Source organism: Lagopus muta, chromosome 6 (assembly GCF_023343835.1).
Source record: "Lagopus muta isolate bLagMut1 chromosome 6, bLagMut1 primary, whole genome shotgun sequence".
NCBI lineage: Eukaryota > Metazoa > Chordata > Aves > Galliformes > Phasianidae > Lagopus > Lagopus muta.
In genome coordinates this window covers 30099742-30125056 of record NC_064438.1, presented here as the reverse complement: position 1 = coordinate 30125056, position 25315 = coordinate 30099742, and the positions used below count along the sequence as shown (strand labels likewise).

Sequence of the window (25315 nt, the reverse complement as noted above, 5' to 3'; positions counted from 1 at the left end):
CTCAGATACTGAGCTGCATTGGGATCATTGAAATGTTTAAAGTAAATTATTAATGAAATTAGAAGGTATAGGAAGGTATATTTCTTGTGGATATTGAACCGTTTCAGTTATTTGTGCTTATGAACATCTTGCTTGAGAAAACTTGTGTGTCATGCTCTATCTCTTCTCTTTAAAATTATTAATGAAATCTACTGTTTATGAACTAGGTTGATCTGACAGTTCTAGTATTTCTAGAATTATAAGTAAAAAGTTGTAAACCTCTGGTCATCCCATCACAAGAAATGCATGCACTTATAAATGTTATGGTTGTTTACCTCTATTGTTGGCCTACATGAGGACCTAACTATGAAGTTGAATTGTTTTGGGCTTTTTTTTTTTTCCTGGTATGTTCTTAAATTTAAATGAAAAGTATATCTCTGAAAAGAAACAGAAAACTTCATGGATTTATTAGGAATCCTGGCTATTCATTTGAAACTCATTTTCAGTAGCACTTGGTGTAATTTTGTTTTCTTGATTTCTCTGTTATGATTAAGTGTCTTTTGTTTCACAATATCCTTTGGATTCTTATTAACACCTGTTTGTGTGAGTCCACTGAGTAGTTATTTGAAAAATCTTAAGTGGCACATAAAAGGTCCCTATGGTATTTTCAGACTATCAGTCGAAGTTAAATTAGATTTTCTTGATCATTTAATTGCAATACAAATTTCACTTCATTCATATAACTATTTGATTTTAAATAAGAAATATATTATTTTACAATACAACACTGGATTGAATAATTATTTTTGCTTTGGCTAAGATGGATCTTCAAAAAAAGGTTAGTAGATGACATTAATATTGACAGTATCTGCTAATAGAAATGCTTCGTAATTTATTTTTGTACTTATTAAAACATGAAATAAACTACCATTTTATATGTGCTACTCAAATGTTTACATCTCTAAATGATATGTTTATAACGTTAGTATATGCTAACTATTTAAAAGTATAATCTCTTCACTGCAAATTGCACAGAGCTCGTTTCTTACTGGGCGGGCGTCATGGAGAGTTTAAATTTCTGCCTCCTGCTGGCTATGCCCCCTGTTACGAAGCCTTGCTTCCAAAAGAAAAGATGAAATTGGAACCAGTGAAAGAATATAAGAGAGATTCTGATGGAGTGAGAGACTTGCTGGGTACTACACAGTTCCTCTCCCAAGCTTCATTTATACCTTGTCCTATAGACACCAGTCAGGTATGTTACATACCCAGTAGTAAGATAGTAAAATATTTCTTAACATGTAATTTAGCAATTCAGAAGCTAAGCTAACTTATTATCTTTCTTAACAATTTGTCATTTGTATGTTTTACGGTATTTAATTAAACTCATACATCTTGTTATTACAGGATTTGGTCAAACTAAAGCCTTTTCTTACTTGTGGAACTGTTATATTCTTTTCTTAGATTGCTCTTCCTTTTCATCTTGAAAAGATCAGGGATAAACTAGCAGAAAATATCCATGAACTGTGGGGAATGAATAAAATAGAACTGGGCTGGACATATGGCAAGGTATGATTTGAATGACCTCTCTACGTACAGACATGTAAAATAGCCTACCAGAAAAATGTACCGGGACCTGTAACAGAGTGTTTAATGGTGGTTAGAAACATCTAGATAAAAAAAGAAACTACTGATAATAGATGATTATGTAAAGCTAGTAGGAAATGTTTATATTAACAACTGATTAGGAGACAAATTTGCACTATAAATAAATCACATATTTTAACACTATAGGTAGGAGACACTGTGGAAAAAATACATTCATTGAGAAATGTCCTAACTACCCTAAAATGGAATTCTACTGAAAATCATACCAGCAGTGCGTAACTCCACAACAAATTCCTTTGTTACTCTGATGCTGGAGATTAAAAAGATAAGATGTCCAAAGTGTGTTATCAAATGAAAAAGTGTTAAAAGATAGGGAACAAATATTACATTCAAAATGTTATACAAAATTCAACAATTAGACTAGAATCAGTATCTTCCCCTAGTAATGCAAAATTCTAAGGATTACTTTCTGCTTTAAGGTTATTTCTTCTGGCTTCTTTTCAAGTTGAGATTTACTAGGACGGCAGTATGATCATAACTGTATCGCACTTTAAAAGAATATTTTCCTTCCCTTGCTGCTATTCCACTTATGGGTTTAATTTACTTTCATTTCTCACTGAGAACTCTGTTAGCATCTGCTAAAATGTCATTGTTGCTGAAAATTAGAGCTTTACTGCCCATATTAACGTTATCAGCATTTTGCGATGGAAAATTATTTCTGTGTATGAGGTGTCTAGTTGCCACCAGGATAGAAACACTCGGCATTGAATAAAAGAGCCTGTTTAAGTAACCATCAGAAATATCCAGATTGTCAGTAATATCAGAAAAATGCAGTGCTTTAATATTTCAGAAAAAAAAGAAATGAGAACATGACCAAATGATTATTGAAGTTTTTTGGATGAGAATGGGTATAATAGAGCTCATTATGCAAAATTTCTCTGTAGGTTGCTCTGGCATGCAGTAGTAAGCACCGAGTTTGCAGGCTTGCTTTCATGTGTTTGATGTATTTATGCAGAACCCATGAAATTGCTGTTTTTTTCTATTTTTTGTTGGTTAGTTCTTAAGAGTGTATGTTATAAATCAATCAGGGAGAGTTCAATCATGGGAGAGTTCATTTGTGTAATAATGAGTAACTGTCGTTGAGTAAAGGTAAATTGTATTCTTTTATTTATTGCAGAGAATTAGCAGATTTCTAACTCTTGATAATGGTCTGATTTTGGCTTCATTCTTCATTTAGTATCAGGTAAATACTCTTTTTTTTTTTTTTTTTTTTCTTTTTTTTTTTTTTTTCCTTGCAGATACGGGATGATAACAAAAGGCATCATCCTTGTCTTGTGGAATTCTCAAAGTTACCTGAGACAGAGAAGAATTATAATCTACAAATGTCAACTGAAACCCTCAAGTGAGCTTTGAATTTAAAAGATTATTTTTTCCTTTATTCAAAATATTTTATATTATTGTATGATATAAAAACATGCTACATCATTAGAATCAAGGTGTGGTCTTATTGATTTTGCTAGAAATTCCAGGAACATGTTTAGACAAATTTAGAAAGTTATTTCTCAATGAAGAACTGAAAAAGAAAATGGCACCAAACCTTTTTGGCTTTAGTTGAAGAGGCGTAACTTTCAAGGAAGACTTTTATAACTTTTAACATATTTAATTTGGTGTTTTTAATAACTAAAAATATTAAGTATTGAAATTCCATTACTTTGAATGGCTTTATGTTTTTTTTAAATACTATTCTGTGTATTCATATTAAAAACAAAACGGAAAAAGTGAAACGGATCAGCTCTAGAATGTTGTGTTTTACTACTGATGTTTTTCTATATTATTAGAACGCTTTTGGCCCTTGGATGTCACATTGTTCATGCTAATCCAGAAGCTGAGGAAGATCTTAAAAAAGTCAAGCTTCCTAAAAAGTATGTACCTTACACTAGCTATTAGATACTATTTCCAACTATAGGATATTGGTCAAGCAAAAATAATGTAACATCTTTAAGAAAAATACTTGACATAAACCACGTGCTCCTTGTAGACTTACAGAACCCACTGTTGCTCTATTATATTTGCCTTTGATTGTGGTTTAGTGCTGCAGAGTTATTCACATACCATAGCTATGTAAACTTATAATTGCATGCATTGTAACAGTTACATGATTTTTGAATAGATGTTCCAAAGTTGAAAACAATGTTTCAGGGCTTTTCTATCACCTAGCAAAGCAGAGCATGCATAATATAAGGTGGCAAATAGATCTACTTGAAAAAGTTAGTACCCTTTGCCTCTAATTAGTAGTTTCAATTTACACCTCCTTTTCCTGCCTTCCAAGAAAGTGTTTATTCAACATATTTACATTTCAGAGACATTACTAATACATCTCTTAAAAGATTTGGTCAATTCTGTGCAAACAGAAAGAACAAGAGTTAAAAAATCAGAAAGTGACAGTTGTAAAATGCTGCACGTGTTTTAAAAATGTACATGTGTAGATTATGGCACAAATTACAATCTTTTTTTACTTCAGTTTTTAGTTGGTTGCTAACTTATGGCAATCAGGAAACTAATAATGGCTATAATAAGTAATCAGTAGCAGTCACCTCAAGAGCAGTAAAAATGGATTCAGCATTGTATCTGCTTTTTAGACTTGCCTGAGGGAATTCTGTAATCCTTCTAGGAAAGGTTAAGGTCCTTCAACAAAATTTGAAGGCAGCAACAGCAATCTGAATACCTACCACATTAGATTTTCTCATTAGTTTTTCATCTCACAAGGTGTCTTTTTTTCTGAAACATTTTCCATGATAAATTTAGGTTTTTAAACTGAGTAGTAAGATAGTTTTATGAGATGGGAGATGATGATATTGATTCATTTGATGGCTTTTGTTAAAAAAAAAAAAAAAAAAAAAATTATATATATTGTGTATATATATATATGCAAGGAAAATAACCTTTCCCATTGTTCATACTACAGGCATTCTGTCATAATACTTTTTTGATACTATTTTCTTCAATAACGGAACAAAAAATCTTGTAATCATTTTCTGACTCTTGTTAAAATACATACTGCCTGCATGAGTTACCTAGTTGGAGCAAGAGAATATCTGCATATATTTAAAATAGCAGTGTGCTCTATATACTATGTGAAACACTTGAGGAGGGAGGATATCTACTACTAAAAGTCTACTAAACCTACTAATCAGTAGAAGAATGGGAAGAATAGTTAAAATATGTTTTGTTCTTTTGAAAGAATGGAAATGTGGCCTACTGGTGTCTATCAAAAACATCATATTTCATAATGAAGTCATTTAATAGCAGTTTCTTATTTTCGTAGCAACTGTTTTAAGCACCCACATGCAGAGCTGGATCACATTTAATTAGATAGCGTATAAGTAGTTAGAAAATGAGACACTGCTATGTTTTTTGTTCTTCTTAATGGCCAAGTGCAAAGCAGGGTTTTTACAAAGAAACAGGAAAGTGGAAAAAGTGAAGTAAGAAAGTAAATTGCTCTCTGTTAATATTGCACAAAAATTTTTTAAAATGTGATCAGTGAGATATCTTTCTGTTTTTCCATGTTGACTTGCAGTTATATCATGTCAAATGGTTATAAACCTGCCCCTCTTGATCTTTCTGAAGTGAAATTGTTACCTTCTCAAGAATTTCTAGTTGACAAACTAGCAGAAAATGCACATAATGTCTGGGCAAAAGACAGAATAAAGCAAGGATGGACCTATGGCATTCAGCAGGTGAGGGCGTTTTAGACACATTTGGAGTAAGTAAAAAATGTAGAATTTTGTTTTCTAGAACACCAGTTGGGAATTTTAAATAACAGGTTAAATACTGAATGCTTAGGGAAGTATGAAAAAAGTGAAGGAGCAGGAGAAGAATAGATTGCCAGGCCTGTGGGGCTGCAGGCTATGAGAATCATCAAATATCCTCAGTTTAAAGAATCATAGAATCATTAGGGTTGGAAAAACCACTAAGATCGTCTAGTGCAACTATCAATTCATGCCTGGGACTACTCTAGATCAAGTTAGTCAGTGTGACATCTACCCTTTTCTTGAACACCTCCAGGGATGGTGACTTATCCACACCCCTAAGCAGCCCCATTCCAGTGCCTGATCACTCTTTTGGAGAATAAATTTTTCCTGACATCCAACCTCATTCTCCCCTGGCAGAACTTGAAGCCATCCCTTCTCATTCTATCGCTAGTTACACAGGAGAAGAGATCAATCCCCACCTCATCACAGCTACCTTTCAGATAGTAGTAGAGAGCAGCAAGGTCTCCCCTAAGCCTCTCTTTCTCCAGAGGCTCCTAGTCCCTTTGGCCACTCCCCATAAAACTTGTGCTCCAGACATGTCACTGCTTTGTTGTCCTTTTCTGGATATGCTCCAGGGCCTTGATGTCTTTCTTGTAGAGAGGGGCCGCAAACTGAGTACAGTACTCAAGGTGGGGTCTCACCAGAGCTGAGTACAGAGGAACAATCAGTTTCCTGCTCCTGCTGGCAAATACTATTTCTGATACAAGCCATTGGCTTTCTTGGCCACTGGGGACAATGCTGGCTCATGTTCAGTTCAATGTTAACTAATATCTCCAGAGACCCACAAGAAGTCCAACTCACAGCACCCAAAATTCAAACCACATTTCTGAGAATACTGTCCAAAGTCGTCTTGAACTCTGACGGGCTTGGTGCCTTGACCATTCCCCTGAGGAACCTGTGCCAATGCCCAACCACCTTCTCAATAAAGAACTTTATCCTGACATCCTTTCTGAACCTCATGCGAGAGTATATATTTGCATACTTCTCTTGTAGCCTTGTCTTTACATTTTTAACATCTTTCACAACTGGGTTTAATAGTCTTCCTACTTCAATTTGTATAACTTTTGTTCATTAATATTGTTTCTTTCCTGTAATCCTAGCAGTATTTTAGACAATTATCTGTCTCATTGTATGCATTCTTAATCATGTTTATATATGATTTTGTTGTTTTTGTAACTCCTTTTAGGATCTTAAGAACAAACGTAATCCTCGGCTAGTGCCATATGCATTACTAGATGAACGTACTAAAAAATCAAACAGAGATAGCCTCCGTGAAGCTGTTAGGACCTTTGCAGGCTATGGTTATAATGTTGAGCCACCTGATCAAGAAATAGGTATGTACATTCAGTAAGAATCATGACCTTTTATTTCCTCTCAGTGCTGGGAAACTTGAGACGTTGGAATAGATAGGCAAAACATAAAATGTATAAGATACTAGTAGTTCATATTCGCTGCTGATGTGAATAAAAGGTGAAAATGTACATTTTGAGTGTCTTGTGTATGATGAAGTTATGCTTATTTAATATTGGTTTTCACTGATTGTAGGATAAGTATTAAATTTTGATAATTTTTAGATTGGAGAAAAGCTAGAGTGCATGTAGACAGATTTCATTTGGAAATTGCTGCTTAAAACGTTCTGAAATTAAGTGATTTTCCTAAGACAATTCATCCTTTCCTGTTTCTTCATGATGAATGAAAAGCTTGAAATACATTTATGCTTACTGAAAACTAGGAAGGCATTTGAAAAATAATCAGATGCTGCACTTCATTTTCTAGACTGCAGCTGTAAGTTGTTAAGAGCAATTTACTAGTATTTTTAATATAATAAAGGTAAAAGTATTGTATTAAATATTTTTCGAAATGTAAATTCTTAAATACATAAGCTACATAGATTGCTTATTTTATTAATATTTTTACTAAAGAAGATTGTAAGCACTTTTAACTACATTTTTCTTGGATTTTTCCATTAGATTGAAGGCTACATTTCTAAGGTCATCTCCAGTGAGTTATATGTTTGTAGCTTCTGCATAGAGTGACAGACATGTAATTTTTTTTTTATTTTAAATAGTGGATAGGCACTCATCCTGTATAGAATTAAAATGTGTTAGCCTGTGTATTATTCTGATTATTTTTCTTCTGTTTCTAACACTTACTATGAAGGTTCTTAAACTTGCTGAGGTAGATAATGGCTATTTTCAGAAATAGGAAACAGTGGATACAGATTGAAAAGATAAACAGTGATGTATACAATATTGCCTAATTATGGAGTGTTTTATTTTGATTTTTTTACAGCTGACCAAACACTGGAAAAAGTCAGCATTGACAAGATACGTTTTTTCAGAGTAGAACAGTCTTATGCAGTGAAGTCTGGAAAGTGGTATTTTGAATTTGAAGCTGTAACAGGTGGAGATATGCGCGTTGGCTGGGCCAGGCCAGGCTGTCGACCTGACATTGAACTGGGAGCTGATGACCAAGCATTTGTTTTTGAAGGAAGCAAAGTCAGTGCATTCTCACCCTTTTATTATTTTTAGCTATTAACAACCTGAGCAGAAAATGGCAATATGGCTTTCCCCTGCATACTCCAACTACTGGAATATTTTTCATTCTTAAATGATACCTCAGGCCTCTGCTTTATAGTACCTGCATTTTGGTTCAGGTCATTGTAATTATGGTAACAATGTATGTTGTTTTATGTCTATCTTCCTAGGATATATCATCAAAGTAAGGAAGTCTGTTGTAAGCATAAACATAATTCACCATTCATTTCAAGTGGTAATTCAAAAAACCAAACCTAAGTTTCTTCAAAGACTGGACCACAGTTGTATTTTTTATGTCGTTTCTGCTTTTTGTACTAGCTTTCTTAAAGTGCCTGAAAGATGATAATGACACTGCACTAATGACACATGCAGTGCCAATGAACACTGATTTTTATTCAGATTCCAAATCACTGTTTACACGTTTATGAAGTTACAGTTCCTTAGATTGTTTAAATGAAATAACTAAGATATTAATTAGTTTAATTACCTGAAAGCCATCAATCAATCCTTCTAGAAAGTTAGTTTGAGAACTTCAAAGCTTAAAAAAAAAAATAAAATTAAGAGTAGAATTTCATTATTGCTTAATGAGGATATTGAGACCAAGTTGTTGTTATAAATAAATTAGAAACCTTTATTCACTAAGTATTTTAGCTGTCTATAAAAACACTTAAAGCATTTCTAGTCTTGACTATTTTATTCTCTTTTGATCTCTCTTCTCTGAAATTGTTTATTTTTCAATTTTAGCGTGTTGTTTATATACCCTTTTTTTAATTTTTAAAATTTTTTTTTTAGGGCCAGCGTTGGCATCAAGGCAGTGGGTTTTTTGGACGAAGTTGGCAACCAGGAGATGTGGTTGGATGCATGATAAACTTGGATGACAAATCAATTATTTTTACTCTGAATGGGGAGTTGCTTATAACCAGTAAAGGTTCAGAACTTGCATTTGCTGACTTTGGAATAGAAAGCGGTAATTTTCTTTTTATATTTGTGTGCCTATGAGGGAAAAAAAAAAAAAAAAAAAAAAACAACAACGACAAAACAGCAACAACAAAAAAAACAACCCTAGTCTTCAGCCTAGAGAAGACTCAGAGAAGAGCTTATAGCAGCCTTCCAGTATCTGAGCTTCTCTGAAGACATAAGGTTCAAATGTAGGAGAAAGAATTTGTAGTATGAATGGAATTGCTGGCATTTAACTGAAGGTGCTCTGAGTTCTGTGTTAGGAGAGATGGAGAAAACTGTTCAACAGTGTTATATTTTTATTGATGCTGTCTGCTACTTGGAAACGGAAAATGTTTGCTCATAAAAAATACCAACATTAAAGAAATATATATTGTTCCAACATGAATGATAGGCAGATTAAGATTGGTCAGAAATGCATAGACACTGATGACAAAATACATTTTAAACATATATTGAGATAATTTTGTCTCATCTCAAAGTCCTTTTGGAAGTTCAGTGTCCTGGTAGATCATAACATTCATTAGTAACCTCAGTCTAGCCAGGTTTGGATTCTGATGTCCAGTTAATTGTATAAAGACTGGTTTATTGGCCTAAAAATAATGACAAATATAACTGATTCTCCTAATAAATGAATAACTAACTTGAGCAAATATTGTTTGTTTTTTTTTGTTTGTTTTTTTGTTTTTTTTTCAGATTGCTTAAGAAGCTACCTCTTGACATTTTTGTTAATTTTTCACAAGTCAGATCTTAGTAATGACAACTGTTTAAATGGTTTATTGTTTGAATAAATGACATGGTGCATGTAATGTCCATTCACTGCCCGGGTACTCAGGGTTCTGTTGAATTATGTTTAGCTCAGCCATTAATACTTAACGTAGCTTTAAATCCTTGCTACTGTTATCATTTTGTGTGCATTTCTTGTAGGATCTAAAGTTCAGTTCACACTAGATACATTCAAAATAGTATGTTTGTGTTCTCCAAATAACTCCGTGTGCTTTTACTTTTGTTTTTATGTCATTTCCATAGGTTTTGTTCCAATCTGTTCACTGGGTCTAGCTCAGATTGGACGTATGAACCTTGGAATGGATGCCAGTACATTCAAGTATTATACCATGTGTGGTCTTCAAGAAGGTTTTGAACCTTTTGCAGTGAACATGAACCGAGATGTCGCTATGTGGTTTAGTAAACGCTTACCAACATTTGTTAATGTGCCAAAAAATCATCCTCACATAGAGGTAACATTTACATGTTAGGGAGACGGCTGTTTATCAGCTGCTTGTTATGAAGCTGAGACATTAAACCCTTACTAATACTTACTGTCAGCATCACATAGCTTGACATGTAAGTCTGTTAAGTTAAATTAGATAATTCCAGATGATCTTGTATAAAATCTTGTAGCATTGCTATTCATACAGATTTATGTAGGTGAATTAATATAATAAAATCTATGCTTTTCTTTTTGAAGATGTTGTCTGGAACAATTTGAGAATAATTAGTAGTCAACTTAATGGAACATATTCTTCTCTCCAAGCTAATGTTATGGTCTAAGAGAAAAGTTCTACGTTCATTTCAAAAAATTTAACTTTAACTCTTTCAGTTATCTCATCCACTAGTTGCACACTTAGTTATTAGTGTGTTTTTTGGAATAGTATTTTGTTAAAATGACTTATTTCTTTTAGATATGGAGAATTGATGGAACCATTGAGAGTCCACCTCGGTTAAAAGTTACTCACAAAACATTTGGTACACAAAACAGCAATTCTGATATGATATATTGTCGTTTAAGTATGCCCATTGAGTTCCGTTCATCATTCAACTTTGGCATGGGTGTGGAAAATGCCTCATCTGATGCTCTTCAAAAACGGTTAGACTTCTGTTTTTTTAGTTATACTATTTCATGCTCTTAGTGTAAATTTAATATTCTATTTTGTTCTTTGTTATTGTACGTTTAAAATTTCCTATTATATTTTGCACTCAGTACATATGTAGGATGTGTATTACTGAGATGTTTTTGTTCTTGGTAGTTTCAATAACTTTATAACAAATTGAATGCAGAACAGTACATACAGATAACACTGGGGAATCTTTTCTAAAAAGATGTATCAAAAAGCTTACAGTCATTCATTGCTGAGCACCTGCCATCCTTCTGAAATCAGCGGGGTCTGCAAAGCGCTTCATGTAATCAGGAAAACTAACTGAGAATCCCATTCCCACTGGATGCCTGTTCATTTTCCTGATAGTTCATAGCTCACAGCTATTGAAAAAGTGAAATTTTCTTCCTATGCAAAGAAAAAAAGATTGTGAGAGATTTTTAAACATACCAGGTCCTGCCAAGTTCAGGACCTTTGAAACTTAACTCTTCACCTTAACCGCAGCAAATATTTTGGGTCAATGTACATAGCCTGTAAAGTCTTTACATGTCTAATTTACTGATATCAGGAGTTCTCAATGCCTAGCAAGCATGAGTTAGATTGTAAGTACATTTAGTTTAATCATGAGTGCTTATATTTATTTTATTTCTGTTTTATTTATTTAACTAATTTACTAATTTTCCTCTATCTTTAGAAAACACAGTCAAGAATTTCCTGCTTCTTCTACCACAGTAAGTAATCATGCTGAGGTGCTTAATTCTTGCTTTCTGAAGATTTAGTAGTGGTATCATGTTCCTTAGAATTTGATCTGTTGGAAGAAACCTTTTGTATCTGCTACAATACAACACTGGATAAGTAACATCTAGAATTCTATGACTTGAGACATAAACTTTTCTGTCTCAATCTACTATTAAAAATGATTTATTTTGAAAAATCTATATTAAAATTGTACATTGAGCTTTTTTCCATCATTATTTGATCACTTCTTCAGAAAATAAATTAGTTTAATTACTGACATGTTTTTTTCCTCTTTTCAGTATTTTTATTCCTTGCGGATATTTGCTGGCCAAGACCCATCCTCAGTCTGGGTTGGTTGGGTAACACCAGACTATCATTTTTACAGTGAGAATTTTGACATAAATAAAAACTGTACAGTGACAGTTACTTTAGGAGATGAGAGAGGCAGGGTTCATGAAAGGTATGGATTTATTTACTACTTATTAAAAATTGTATTTTTTATATAGCTGTGAAGTATTCACAAGCTTGATTTCATTCTGAGCATTTATTTAAACTAATAATAATATCAATAATGGGGTGGAACTGCTCTGTGTTCATTTATATACAAATACTTAGACTTCTACTTAGACTTCTTAAAGTGAGTATATTTACCTTGAAAATTCTGTTTGAAAAAATGTTTTGGGATTTTTTTTTTTCTTCTAACATTCACATTTTATTGTTATGGATTAAACTCTTACTTCTACTTATTTTACCTAAGAAAAGAGAAGTATGATAATTTCCATTATTTTGGAAAAGGGAAGAAAAATGCACTTTGTTAGTCTGATATGATACCTTACCCAAGATGCTTACAATAAAAAGATTGATAATAGTAATTAGAAAATAAGGCTAGTAGTAGCACAAGCACCTTTAAGTATCTCTGTTACTTCACTGAAAAGTACATCTTCGTGATTACTGTCAAGTTCAGAGTGAATTGTGATTTGTTGTCTTTTTTTTCTTGTTCCTGCAGTGTGAAGCGCAGTAATTGCTATATGGTTTGGGGAGGAGATATTACTGCTAGTTCTCAGAGATCAGGTCGCAGTAATGTTGATTTAGAAATTGGATGCTTTGTTGATCTGGCTACTGGAATGTTGTCATTCACTGCCAATGGAAAAGAGCTTGGCTCTTGTTATCAGGTATTATCAAATTTTCAGGAAGTTATCTACTAAGTTGATAATTTTGATGCTATTCTAAAGATTTCTTTTTCTTGTTTAGAAATCCAAGTGAGCACTAGTCATGTTACAATATTTTTCATGTAGTGTGCAGTGATGAAATTAAGATTCTCAAAACAAAGATATCCAGCAATCAGACGTTTTAAATCTGCAGCACTGTGTTTCAGTGTGATACACTGTGATCTTTAAGACTAGATACAAATGCTGAACCTGAAAATCAAATAATTTTTGAGATCTTTTAAAATGCAGTAATTCATTGATTTTAGTATGGCATTATGTCTTGTGCCATCTTTATAAAAAGATGCACTGTTACCCTCCTGTTATCTCCTCCTGATTTTGTCTTCATTCAAAATTTGCTTACGACCTTTATTTATAATGAAATATTTTGTCCAGCATAAAATGTGGAAGAACGCTAGATGTATAGTGTTCCAAAAAATAGATGTATAGATGTATAGTGTCATACTATAGATGTATAGTGTTCCAAAAAGCTGTATTCTGTCCTCAGTCTGTACTGTGGGTACGCTTCCGAGAGTGTAGTAATTAGCTGTAAAGCAGCTGGATTTTTAAGAGCCATTTTAGAATGCTTGTGTTGAATTTGGTTATAATTTAAATAAATCAATGCATTATCTTAGAAAAGCTCATGTTATAAGCCTGTTATCGAACAAGGCAATGCCTGCCTGTAAGTTTGTTGGGTCTGTAAAGGTAACTCAGCCAAACGTTTACTGTATTAGAGATAAATTGCAGGTAGACACTGACTGTCACTTCAATACAGTGTCTGCAATTATTTGATATTAAAATATAAGCTCTACAGTATTTATTTAATAGCATATCTGGGTAGAAGATTATTGTTACCGTTCTTATTTTTTAATCTCATTTCTTTTCTAGGTTGAACCAAACACAAAACTTTTTCCTGCAGCTTTTGTACAGCCTACGAGCACTAACTTAATTCAGTTTGAACTTGGTAAATTAAAGGTATTAACTATTTTCTTTAAAGATGCTCTTTAAAATCTATTTCCACAGAAATTCCTTCTGAATTGAATTTGTTTAGGAAGATTGAATTTTTGACAAGACTTTTCATTTGATTAAAGTGTAAACAAGTTAATTCTATAATCTTAATACATTCATGAAGGTAGTTGTTCATATATTAAATCTGCATTTGTCACAATAAACTGGAGCCATTTGGGGAGAGCACAGTATCGGTAGTTTTTAAAATAGGTTTGTTTTGATAACTCGTATGTCTGTGAGTTCTTTGCTATTAATAAATTACTTTACATTTTGATATTATAAGCTTATTCATAATTAAATGTTACAAAAATAATTCTAATACTCTTTGTTTCAGAATACCATGCCTCTATCAGCAGCAATTTTTAAAAGTGAGGAAAGAAATCCTGTTCCTCAGTGTCCCCCTCGCCTTGATGTGCAAACAATTACACCTGTTTTATGGAGTAGGATGCCTAACAGCTTTCTAAAAGTAGAAACAGAGCGCGTTAGTGAACGTCATGGCTGGGTTGTGCAGTGTTTGGAACCTCTGCAGATGATGGCACTTCATATCCCAGAGGAAAACAGGTACATTTCCAAGGAACTAGAGTTGTAGGACATTAAAACTAGGGTTGGTTACAATATGTTATCCTGTCTTCTATAGAGTTGTATTTATGAATTTTAAGTAGGTAAAAGGGGCCAGACAATGTTAATGCCATGTGATGACATTTGCATAAATAAGGGAAAGCATAACTGCTTGATATCCTTTAAAATTTAGCACAATCTGTCTTAAATCTCTAGAACTTTAATCACACAGAGATATTTATTGTAAGACTGAAAAATATAAAGAAGATGCAAATACAATTCTGCTGATTTTTTTTTTTTTTATGTTAAAACCATGTGATCTGTTTCTGTTCCATCTGCTTTGAATTTACAGGGATTAATTTTTTTTTGCTCTTATTTACAAGATCCTGACTTCCTTATATTTTGTTGTCTTCAGAGATGGTAATAAAGATGTATTAAAATATCAAATATTGTAACTAATGATAAATTGACTTATAAGCAAAACTGAAATAGAAAAGTCAGTATAAAAGCTATGGATTTAAATTGTTTTTGTAAATTACCAGTCAATTTTATTTATCATTGATAAAAATAAATTCAAGAAAAGAGCAAATAATAATAACATTAATATTGTGCTTCATTGAGGGGGGAAAAGAAAAAAGACATCTACAGCTTCAGCATTCTGAATACGTGACTTTTAAAAACAAAAAAGTGATTTACTATAACTCCAAAGAAGCTTCCCTATCGTAGATCTTTTCATCCTTTTCCATGCAGTGCTAATTTTAAATAATCTCATTGAAATGCTACCACGTTTGCTATGGGATTCACATGATAAGGTTTGTTAGTGTCATTTGTAGTGGTTTAAACTAGAACAGGCTAAAATGTGCACAGATTATAAACTTTAAAAAAAATAATTCATGAACTTGATGAGCTTTCTGTTCTTTTTTGTATAACAGATGTGTTGATATTTTGGAACTATGTGAACAAGAAGATTTGATGAAGTTTCACTACCACACTTTAAAACTTTATAGCTCAGTTTGTGCTCTAGGTAACACTAGAGTTGCTTATGCACTTTGTAGCCACGTAGATATATCTCAGTTATTTTACACAATAGATAATCAGTATTTACCTGGACTCCTACGTTCTGGATTCTATGACTTGCTCATTAGTATTCATTTGGACCATGCCAAGCAAGCCAAACTCATGATGAACAATGAATTTATCATTCCAGTTACAGAGGAAACTCGAACTATTAAATTATATCCCGATGAAACAAAGAAGCACGGTTTACCCGGAGTAGGGCTTCGCACTTGTCTCAAACCAAGCTTTAACTTTTCTACTCCTTGCTTTATTGTGACCTCTGAAGAACATCAGACATCCAGCCCAGAAATTCCCCTTGACACACTTAAATCCAAAGCGATAAGTATGCTGACAGAGGCGGTACAGTGTAGTGGTTCTCATATACGAGATCCTGTTGGAGGACATATTGCATTCCAGTTTGTTCCTGTTCTTAAACTCATAGCAACATTGCTTATAATGGGAGTTTTTGATGATGATGACGTGAAGCAGGTGTTACTCCTCATTGATCCCAATGTCTTCGGAGATCACAAGGAAGAAACAGAAGAGAGGACAGAGAAGGAAGAAGTTACACAAGTTGAAGAAAAAGCTGTAGAAGCTGGAGAAAAGGCAGTAAAAGAAACAAAAGCTCCTACAAAGGGCTTATTGCAGACAAGATTACCAGAATCTGTTAAGCTTCAGGTGACCATTTAATATAAACGTATTATATATGCTCTACTATCGATGAAAGGAAGGTAATACTTTGTCTGTTCTTCATTTTGAAAATTTTGGAATCTTCGCTGTCTTTATTCCAACCTGCCATATGGCTTCACCTTAATAACCAAATTTGATTATTATGCAATTTTTTCTATGCACTGTCCTCATACTCAGAATAGGTACTCAAATATTTATTTAATACATGTATTTTTAAAGAGGATTAATATTTGTGTTTTGAGAGCATGAAGTGAAACAGTGTGAATGCAACAATGTTACTGATGAGCATAATAAAACTATAGGCATTTGTCACCGTTACTCTATTAAAGGAAAAACGGGAAAAAAAACTGATTTTAACCACCTGTTTCAATACATAATATGTGCTATAGCTATTCCTCAATTGGAGTTTAATATGTTAAGCTGTTGAATTTACCTGATTTTTTTTCTACTCTAGATGTGCCACTTACTCAATTATTTCTGTGACTGTGAGCTACAACATAGAGTGGAAGCGATTGTATCATTTGCAGACCACTATGTATCAAAACTGCAATATAATCAGAAGTACAGGTATAATGAACTCATGCAAGCCTTGAACATGTCTGCTGCTTTGACTGCCAAGAAGACTAAAGAATTTCGATCTCCTCCACAAGAACAGGTAATATGACTGAATGTGAACATTAGTGTAATGATAAGAGTTCTGACTTCTATACTGCCATGGGAGCTACTGGAGAACCAGCACTGAGTTTCAGATAAAATTTATTAGGATGCCACAAAATTCTGAATGTCAAAATGCCAGTACTCTAGAAATCAAGCTCTTGGGTTTCTCAAGAGCATAGGCAATTTGAACGTTATCATCCCATGCTGGGAAACTATGATTCGGACAGTTCTAGAAGATAAGTTGATAAGTTATGTTGCACTGACTTGAAATTAGTGTCGTGTTGGCGTTAGTATGTTGAATGTTTTTATTTTCTATATTTAGGAAATAACTTTATTAAATATGCTGTATTTTTATGACAGTCATAACTAAAAATTACAAAGGAATATTGCTATACTATTTTCATTAATGTGTGTTAAAAATTTCTTAAGTTTTATGCTGATTCAACTATGACTATATAGTAGAATGTGTTTTAGGCTCAGTACATTTAATTTAACATGTTTAAATACCCTTAAAGATTAATATGCTGCTGAATTTTCAACTGGGAGAGGATTGTCCCTGTCCAGAGGAGATTCGGGATGAACTATATGACTTCCATGATGATCTTCTAATTCACTGTGGTGAGTAACAAAGTGCATCAGATCAGTTATAAAATAAAAATTCTTCCTCTCTCCCTCTTTTTTCCTTTTTTTTTTTTTCTTGTAATATATTTTTGTCTACATGCTGATTTTTCCTGAAAAACTTTTGTTACATGCTGCTAAAAAATACAGGAAGCCTGTGACATTTTTTCAAGTTTCATTGTTAAGTATCTATTAAATATTTTCTGTTATTTTTCTGTTAATATATTGCTTTTAGACTCAATTAGCAATAGCAAAAATAATCCAAAAAAGAAGGTTGGGTTACCTTAAAAGATTTATATAGACATGTGTACATGTGGAAGTAGATGAAAGGAATTGAAATTGTGTTATGCCTCTGAAACTTAGCATTGGCAAATTAAGTAAAAAATAATAGACATGGGATGATGGTGCTGCTTTAACTGAGTTTCCTGATATATACGTAAATGTGATATCCATTATAAGACACTATTGGAGTGAAGCTTATAGTATGAATTACCTGCTTTTCCCCCAGAGACTGAACCTGAATTTCCTTAGAAAATACACGGGGGTGAACTAAATAAAATATTCTGTGCAACTTGGATTAATTATATAATCAATAATCTCATTTTATATATGATGCTCAAACTATTTCATTAGTCCATTGAGATCTTAGTATAATTAAGGCAATCATGAAACTGATATTCCATTTACCATTACACTAGCATTTATAATCAAGTCAGTCAATAATTACTGCTTATTCCCAATAATCAGTAAAAGTTAAAATTGATAGACTTTTTCATATCTATCTTCTTGGCATTATGGTTATTCTTCCAGTGCCTTTCATGGTCCTATGGTTCATGGCACAAATGTTCAAGAAGAGGAGAACAGGGTCATTAGAGTGAGTTGACAGCATCTAAAATTCTTCACTAGGAAGAGCATGATAATGTTAGTAGTTTTTCCTCCTACTTCCTCAATTTGCTTGAGGTCATTTTTAAATGTTTGCTGCTACAGTCTGTTAGTTCTTTCTTTACTCATTATCCTTAAAACCAGTTTTACTCAGTTTGTGGTATTATATTGCCTTAGTGACAAATAATAAACTATGATTACTGTCATGTTAGTAGCCATAATGAGTCCCAGGATTCTGTACTTGCTTAAGCTTCTGCTTGTGATCGTATTTCTGGGTATGCTGTTAAAATCTCCAGCAGCCATCTAGCTGTGAATTTATGATAAGACAATTGCTTTAGTTCAGCTAGCCTGGAACCCAACATAACATAGGTCAGTATTTAGTTTGTGTTTCATCAGATTCTCTGTGAGGATATTGTGTATGATGATATTAAAATTAAGATTTGTATCTGTAAGTCTAACTATGTTATGTGTGGAAATTAGGTTAGTTGAATGTGATTTGCTCTTGAAAATCCTGTGTTGGTTGTCACTGATCCTTTCTTTTAAGTGTTTATCAGAAACTTTGTTTCTTTTATTTCAGCATTTTTCTTCCAAGCATTAAAGTGAATAGTCCATATCCTTTCAACTACTCTGTATTCTACCCATTTTTGTTAAGAAAGATAATGTGGTCTTCGTTGTTCAATTAGTACTTGAGCATGTTTCTGGATTTCAAAGATATTTGGCATCACAGAGTTCTCTGAGGACTCCAGGATGAAGATTACAGAGATCCCACCTTAGCTGGAAATATCTTTCTTGTTACTGTGAAGTCTTGCTGCTGGTAGTATTTTAGGGGTGTACTTTTGTTTACTGCTTTATTAATTTTTATGTTGAAGGAGATGAGAAAGTAGTCCAGCAATTAAAATACTGTAATGATCTTCTGGATCCTATATAGAACCATGTTCATGACTTTATGCAGATTTATCATAGGGTGAAATACTCCATAAATCTGCATCCTGGCTTAGTCTTGAAAATCAGTACAGAACTGTCACAGCTGCAGATAAAAGTCAATGTGAGTTGTGCTTGGAATATTTACACAGCTTTTTAATACTAAGTAAACTTTGCAGTCTAAATGGAAAAATATGTATGCAATCAAATAATTAAAGGCTTCATCATAGCAAATATACACAAATAGTCTGGATTAAAGTTACTCAGGCAATCTTAACCCTCGCATGTCTTAATTGTGAGTGATTAAAGTTGCCAGCAAAATAATAATCCTCTATCATAATTTTTGTGTACAATTTCTTGGTTGTAAACAAAACAAATTTAGAGTGATTGTATTGTGTAATATCAGTTTTGCACTTAGCTGGTTCCTTTGCTGGGTTATAACTACTGGATTATAGTGCAAAGACTTCTACCACTTCAGTTAAGTGATTAACTAAAAACAAAACCAGCTGGTCAGTTTCTGAATGGGTTGCAGCTCTCAGAAGATGGAGAATAAATGATGTCTGGTATGGAACAGTGAATAAGATGCTGCTTTCTCCACTCTCATACTGTCTTAACTCCGTGTCCCTCTACCCAGCTCTTATGAGGCACTATCTGGAGTACTGCATCCAGGCCTGGGTCCCCCAGCACAAGAAGAATGCAGACTTTAGGAACAGGTCCAGAGGAGGGCCACCAAGATGATCAGAGGGCTGGAGCACTTCTCCTATGAAGAAAGGTTGGGGGAACTGGGCTTGTTTAGCTTGGAGAAGAGAAGACTCTGAGGAGACCTCATTGTGGCCTTCTAGTACTTGAAAAGAGCCTATAAATAGGTGGACTAGTGACTGTTTACATAGGTTGATAGTGACAGGACAAAGGGGAATGGTTTTAAACTAAGACATGAGATTTAGATTAGATGTTTAAAGGAAAATTTTCACTCAGAGGGTGATGATGAACCAGAACAGGAAGCCCAAGGAGCTTATGGATGCCCCCCTAGAGGCATTCAAGGCCAGGCTGAATGTGGCTCTGGCCCTGGGCATCCTGGTCTGGTGGTTGGCAATCCTGCCCGTGGCAGGGAGGATTGAAACTAAATGATCTTTGAGGTCCTTTTCAACCCAGGCCATTCTATGAATCTGTGAATCATCCCAGTGTGTCTCTTCTTGTCTATCTGTTTCAGATTTTCAAGAGTTGTCCAGTCAGTTTCCTTTGCTTCCAAGCCTTAGGTTATGTTTTTCAGTACCAGATAATTTCTTATTTTCCTTAATGCCCTTGTCTTCTTTCTCTTCTGTCTCCTTACTTCCTCTACTTATTTCTTCCTTCCTGTATCTTTCCTTCATTCTTAGCTTTTCATTTTGCCAAACCATTCACATTTTTCTCATTTCTCAAATCCCTTATGTAGTCTCAGATTTCAGTTTCTAATTCTTTCATTCTCTGTGACTGCCTCTGTTTTTTTTCTTTCTAGTCACTTAGTCATTATGTTCAATTCTCTCCTTGTTAGCTGTCACTTGCATAATTTCTCCAACCAAATACCACATTTCAGTTGTTAGTTTCTTTTTTAGTTTCTTTTTGTATTATCAGTTACAGTCTCTGCAGTTTTTTTCCCCCCTTCTCAGGCGCGTACCATTTTATTTAGGAAAGACTTTGAGGTCCTGGAACGTGTCCAGAGAAGGGCAACAAAACTGGTGAGGGGTCTGGAGCACAAATCTTATGAGGAGTGGCTGAGGGAGCTAGGATTGTTCAGTCTGGAGAAGAGGAGGCTCAGGGGAGACCTCACTGCACTCTACAACTTCCTGAAGGGAGGCTGTGGTGAAGAGGGGTTTGGCCTCTTCTCCTAGGCAATGAACAGGACCCAGGGAAATGGCTGCAAGTTGTACCAGATGAAGTTTAGATTACACATAAGGAAGAACTATTTCTCTCAGAGAGTAGTCAGGCACTGGAATGGCTGCCCAGGGAGGTGGTGGATTTGCTGTCCCTGGCAGTGTTCAAGAGGCACCTGGATGAGGAGCTGTGAGATATGGGTTAGTGCTTGTGGTGGCAATGGTGATGAGGAGACGGTTGGATTAGATGATCTTACAGGTCGTTTCCAACCTTGTGATTCTATGATTCTAATGTTCTATATGAAAGTCTTCATTTTCTCAGTCCTAAGAACCACATTCACTTTGACCAACAACCAAACAGCAAAAACTTAAATTTCATCACTGCTCAGTTAGCTCTGGTCTGAAGAAAACATGCTTAGGTGTTCTGTGCTTGTGACTGTGACATGTGGTACCTGATCATCACTAAGAGGTGTGAAAGATTTGAAAATACTTTGGTTTTGAAGCAGTGAAGTTAACTGTAGTGAACTACCTGAAAAACGATATCCCTTCAAATACATTTTATTGTATATATATATATATTTTTATTGCTAGTACAACATCTCCAAACATCTTCTCTTTAACAGTTTTAATGTCAGCTAATAAGTTTATTTATGGCTGCTAAATATCTCGAAAGTTGTACTGTATTGTGGGATATAGTCATATGTTTCTTTAGCTTACATTATACATTATGAAATAATGAGCCACATATTTACTCAAACATGAATCTGAGTCAAAACTAATTGACATAACACAGCAGTCAAAAAGATACCACCTCTTTAAAAAATACAAATCTGGATGTAAGAAATGTGTGTACTGAAATAAATGTAATTTATTTCTGAGAGGTGGTGCTGCAGTCAACATCTTAAAGTTGCTGGCCTTAACGCTTTTTTTTTTTTCCTATATGAAACTTGCTGGTTAAAGAATTGCCCAGTAGATACTTTGTATTTTTGAAATATTAAAAGTGTTCATCTTCAAATGTTAAGAATTTTTTCTTATTATTTTTATTATCTGCTAAGGTATTCCACTAGAAGAGGAGGAAGAGGAAGAGGAAGATTCCTCCTTGACTGGCAAGCTTCGTTCATTAATATACAAAATCAAAGGTCCACCAAAACCGGAAAAAATAGAGCCCAGGGAAGAAGAAGAAAAATCACCTAGTAAGTTTTATTTCTGTATACGTACTTCTGTGATGCAAGTGTTGGAAGTGTTATGTTTTTGGGTTTTTTTGTTCTTTTTTTTGTTTGTTTGTTTGAAAATGAAAATCTGCATATTATAATAAAGAAAGGGGGCACAGTGAACTTGACTCAAGAATTCTGAATTTGATGTTTCCGTTGACAGGTTTGTAGTGTTTTTTTGAAATCCAAAACCTTCTTTCTTTACAGCCTAATTCTATTTCAAATTTCTGTTCCTCCATAAGAAGCTGTCTACTACTCAGTGCCAAGATATGTGCGACAAGATTCTTTTCCAGTTGCTATTTTGTTTTTTAAAGGGCTAGCTTTTAACATGCAAGGTTTCGTTTCTGTTTTGAGTTCTGACCAATTGATACGGAATAGGTATTTCTTCTATGCAGTCTCAAAAAATAGGTAGCATAGAATTTGTAGCCTTCTGTAAAGAAGATAAAGCTATACCAGATTGTACTACCTTAAGACGTATAATTAAGGTAGCACTGAGACAACTGTTAGAATAAGATTGCAAGATTGAAGTTGGAGGAATTGAACAATACACCTTTGTTTGATATGCACTTCCATGTCAGATGCCACTTAGTCAGACTGACCATCCACTGTCATCTGATGCACAGCAACAAAATGTGATGGAATTATTGGTGGGAATGTTCAACCTCTCCTGCTACACCACCAACATCCATTTCCATAATGGGCCAAAACAATAAAATAGGAGGCATTAATTTCAGAGCAGCCCTTGCATGTGTGTTTCTAAAGTTGAGGACCTAGGCAAAATTCTGTCTAGATATCATCATTATGGATGTCTCCTAAGTTGGAGACTCTGTTAACATTCTGGACCATCTATGTTTGTGCTATCTTACTGTCAGAGTAAAAATGCTTCCTGACGTTCAGACAGATCCTCTTGTATTTTAGTTTGTGCCTCTTGTTCTCTCACTGAGTACCACTCAGAAGATCCTGGCTCCATCTGGTTTACATCCTCCCTTCAGATACGTAAATATATTTATGAACTTCCACCTGTAGGCCAGACAGTTTCAGATCTGTTGAATGGCACCAAAGCAGATAGGTTAATGAACTTTCTTTTTAAAAAGCCTTCACACTACATGCTGCAAAGCACTGTGAAGGTTGACGAGCATTGATCAATTCGTAACATATGCATATGTTTTATATGCTTTATTAAAAGAAAACTTCAAAGTTCAAAAGTTGAACGTTTTTACTCTTGAATTCAAGTTAGTTCCTGTGGAAAGAAAAAAAGAAGCTGTAGTGGAATCAGATATTGCTGAGCATGAATTGATAGAGTATGAAATGTCACTTTAGATCTGCTTCCCTAGCTTTTTCTGTTCTGTCCACAAATCTTGCTCACCTCCAACTTATTGGCCTTTTTGTGAGGAGTTGGAGATGCAGCCTTTTAACATTGTGCCAGCACAACTCAGACATACCCAAAACACTGGTGCAATAGCAACACTGTTCAAGCCACAAGTAAAGAGCCCAGCACTGTATAAACAGTGTGGAACATTAATTCCATCCCAGCTAGACCTGAGCATGTGTTTGCAAACCATTTTTGGTTCTCTAAAATGCTGGACTTTCAGAGCGTGTTCATAATAGTTAAAAAAAAAAAAACAAAAAAAAAAAACAAAAAAAAACCACATCATTGTAACTGATACTCTTCAGAATGTTTGGAAGAATGTTATTTAGTTGGTTAACAAATTTGAGGAATAATGATTGGTATTAACTAAAGAACTGATAACTGCATGCAGTTGATTAAAAACAGAAAGTAGCCTATTGCATATACGAGTAGTGTCTTAAAGATGCATTGCTTTTAATTAAAGGAAGCACTGAAATAAGAAAATAGTTAGGATAACTTTCTGCTAGCATTTGTTACAGGAGCTACTTCCACTTCCTTGCTGCTTGGGAGCAAAACGGAGCTTTTTTTTTTTTTCTCCCCAAGTTGCAGATAGGAATGCCCTACATGCTAAATTTATCTCAAGTTCTGTTTGCTTTAGTAGAATGGCAGTTTGTCCTTATTTCATCTTTGCAATATTTTATGTTCCATTTTGAAAATACATTTTTCTTTTGTCTCTAGTTCTTCCTAATAAATTCTTTACCATGGTTGGTTCTGTTGCTGGCAGGGAAAAAACTGAAGTGTATGTATTCCTTCCCACATCCCAGGGTATATGTGCATGCAGACACATACATGCATTCACAGAAAGATTCTGAAACCCTTGGAATCACAGACTTATTATTCTGAACTGTATTCATTTTTATGTACATGCTTATGCCCTATTCTTCAATTGGCAAAATAGTTATTTTACTGTTCCTCTCAACTGTTTAAGTGTTTTTCTAAGCTGCTTTGAGCAGGTCATTTGATTTTTCACTTCTATACTTTGCCTCTGAATTTTATACATGGTATGAATCTCTATGTCTACTTTTGGTTTTCTTCTCATATATTTACTTGTTCCCAGTGTTTTCCTTAGCAATGACTACATATCGTGAGTAATGAGTTCTTTCACTAGAATGCAAATTTTTGCTGAGCTTGCTCCTTGCCTTTTTCAATTAAGTTGTTTTTTTTTTTTTTTACCAGCTCTAAGTTTCTATAATATCCAGCAAATATCATGTGCAGAACTATGCAAATGACTTGAGGTTGGTCTTTCAATTAACAATGCCAGAAGTTGCTTCTTTTCTACTTGCAATTTGACAGCAGATCTTTGTACATACTCTGGACCATTAATTTCATTTCAGACAATTATTCCACAAAGAGTTGTGCAAGATTTGACAGTAAAGCTGTTTTGTAACTCAGAAAATCTGTTACATGATCTGCCTGTTCAGTCTTTAAAGTCCATGGAAATGTGGTGTTTGCTTTCTGAAACAACAGGTTATGTATTTAATACATACTGGGGCCTTGAACAGTAAAAAAAGCAAATTGGACAAGTGATACTACAGAACCTGTTTTTGTAGATACTTCAGTATTTCTAGATATTTCAGATAATCTTTTTGGGTTGAAAGTCCTCCTTAAAATAATGCATAACATTAGTGTACATATGGGCATTCATATGCATATTGAAGACACTCAAAGGATGATGGAAAACTATAATGAAGTAACTGAAAACTGAATTATGTAATCCACATGTGAACTTCCGTCATCTCTCTCCCTCTA

General features: G+C 34.1%; 1 protein-coding gene across 5 annotated transcripts in view; it reads left to right on the top strand.

Annotated features, from left to right (window-relative positions):
* The window catches only part of RYR3 (ryanodine receptor 3), a 203729-nt gene that overhangs the window by 85588 nt on the left and 92826 nt on the right, over positions 1-25315 (top strand). For all 5 annotated transcript variants that reach the window (XM_048949520.1, XM_048949521.1, XM_048949522.1 and 2 more), the window contains exons 20-38: positions 1015-1231; positions 1441-1545; positions 2883-2986; positions 3423-3506; positions 5162-5321; positions 6583-6730; positions 7689-7894; positions 8726-8900; positions 9920-10128; positions 10573-10757; positions 11459-11495; positions 11802-11962; positions 12509-12674; positions 13596-13682; positions 14050-14276; positions 15206-16007; positions 16474-16674; positions 17192-17294; positions 22003-22140. In XM_048949520.1, the coding sequence (XP_048805477.1) occupies positions 1015-1231; positions 1441-1545; positions 2883-2986; positions 3423-3506; positions 5162-5321; positions 6583-6730; positions 7689-7894; positions 8726-8900; positions 9920-10128; positions 10573-10757; positions 11459-11495; positions 11802-11962; positions 12509-12674; positions 13596-13682; positions 14050-14276; positions 15206-16007; positions 16474-16674; positions 17192-17294; positions 22003-22140 (3515 nt within the window). The remainder of the gene's footprint in view (positions 1-1014; positions 1232-1440; positions 1546-2882; positions 2987-3422; positions 3507-5161; positions 5322-6582; positions 6731-7688; positions 7895-8725; positions 8901-9919; positions 10129-10572; positions 10758-11458; positions 11496-11801; positions 11963-12508; positions 12675-13595; positions 13683-14049; positions 14277-15205; positions 16008-16473; positions 16675-17191; positions 17295-22002; positions 22141-25315) is intronic.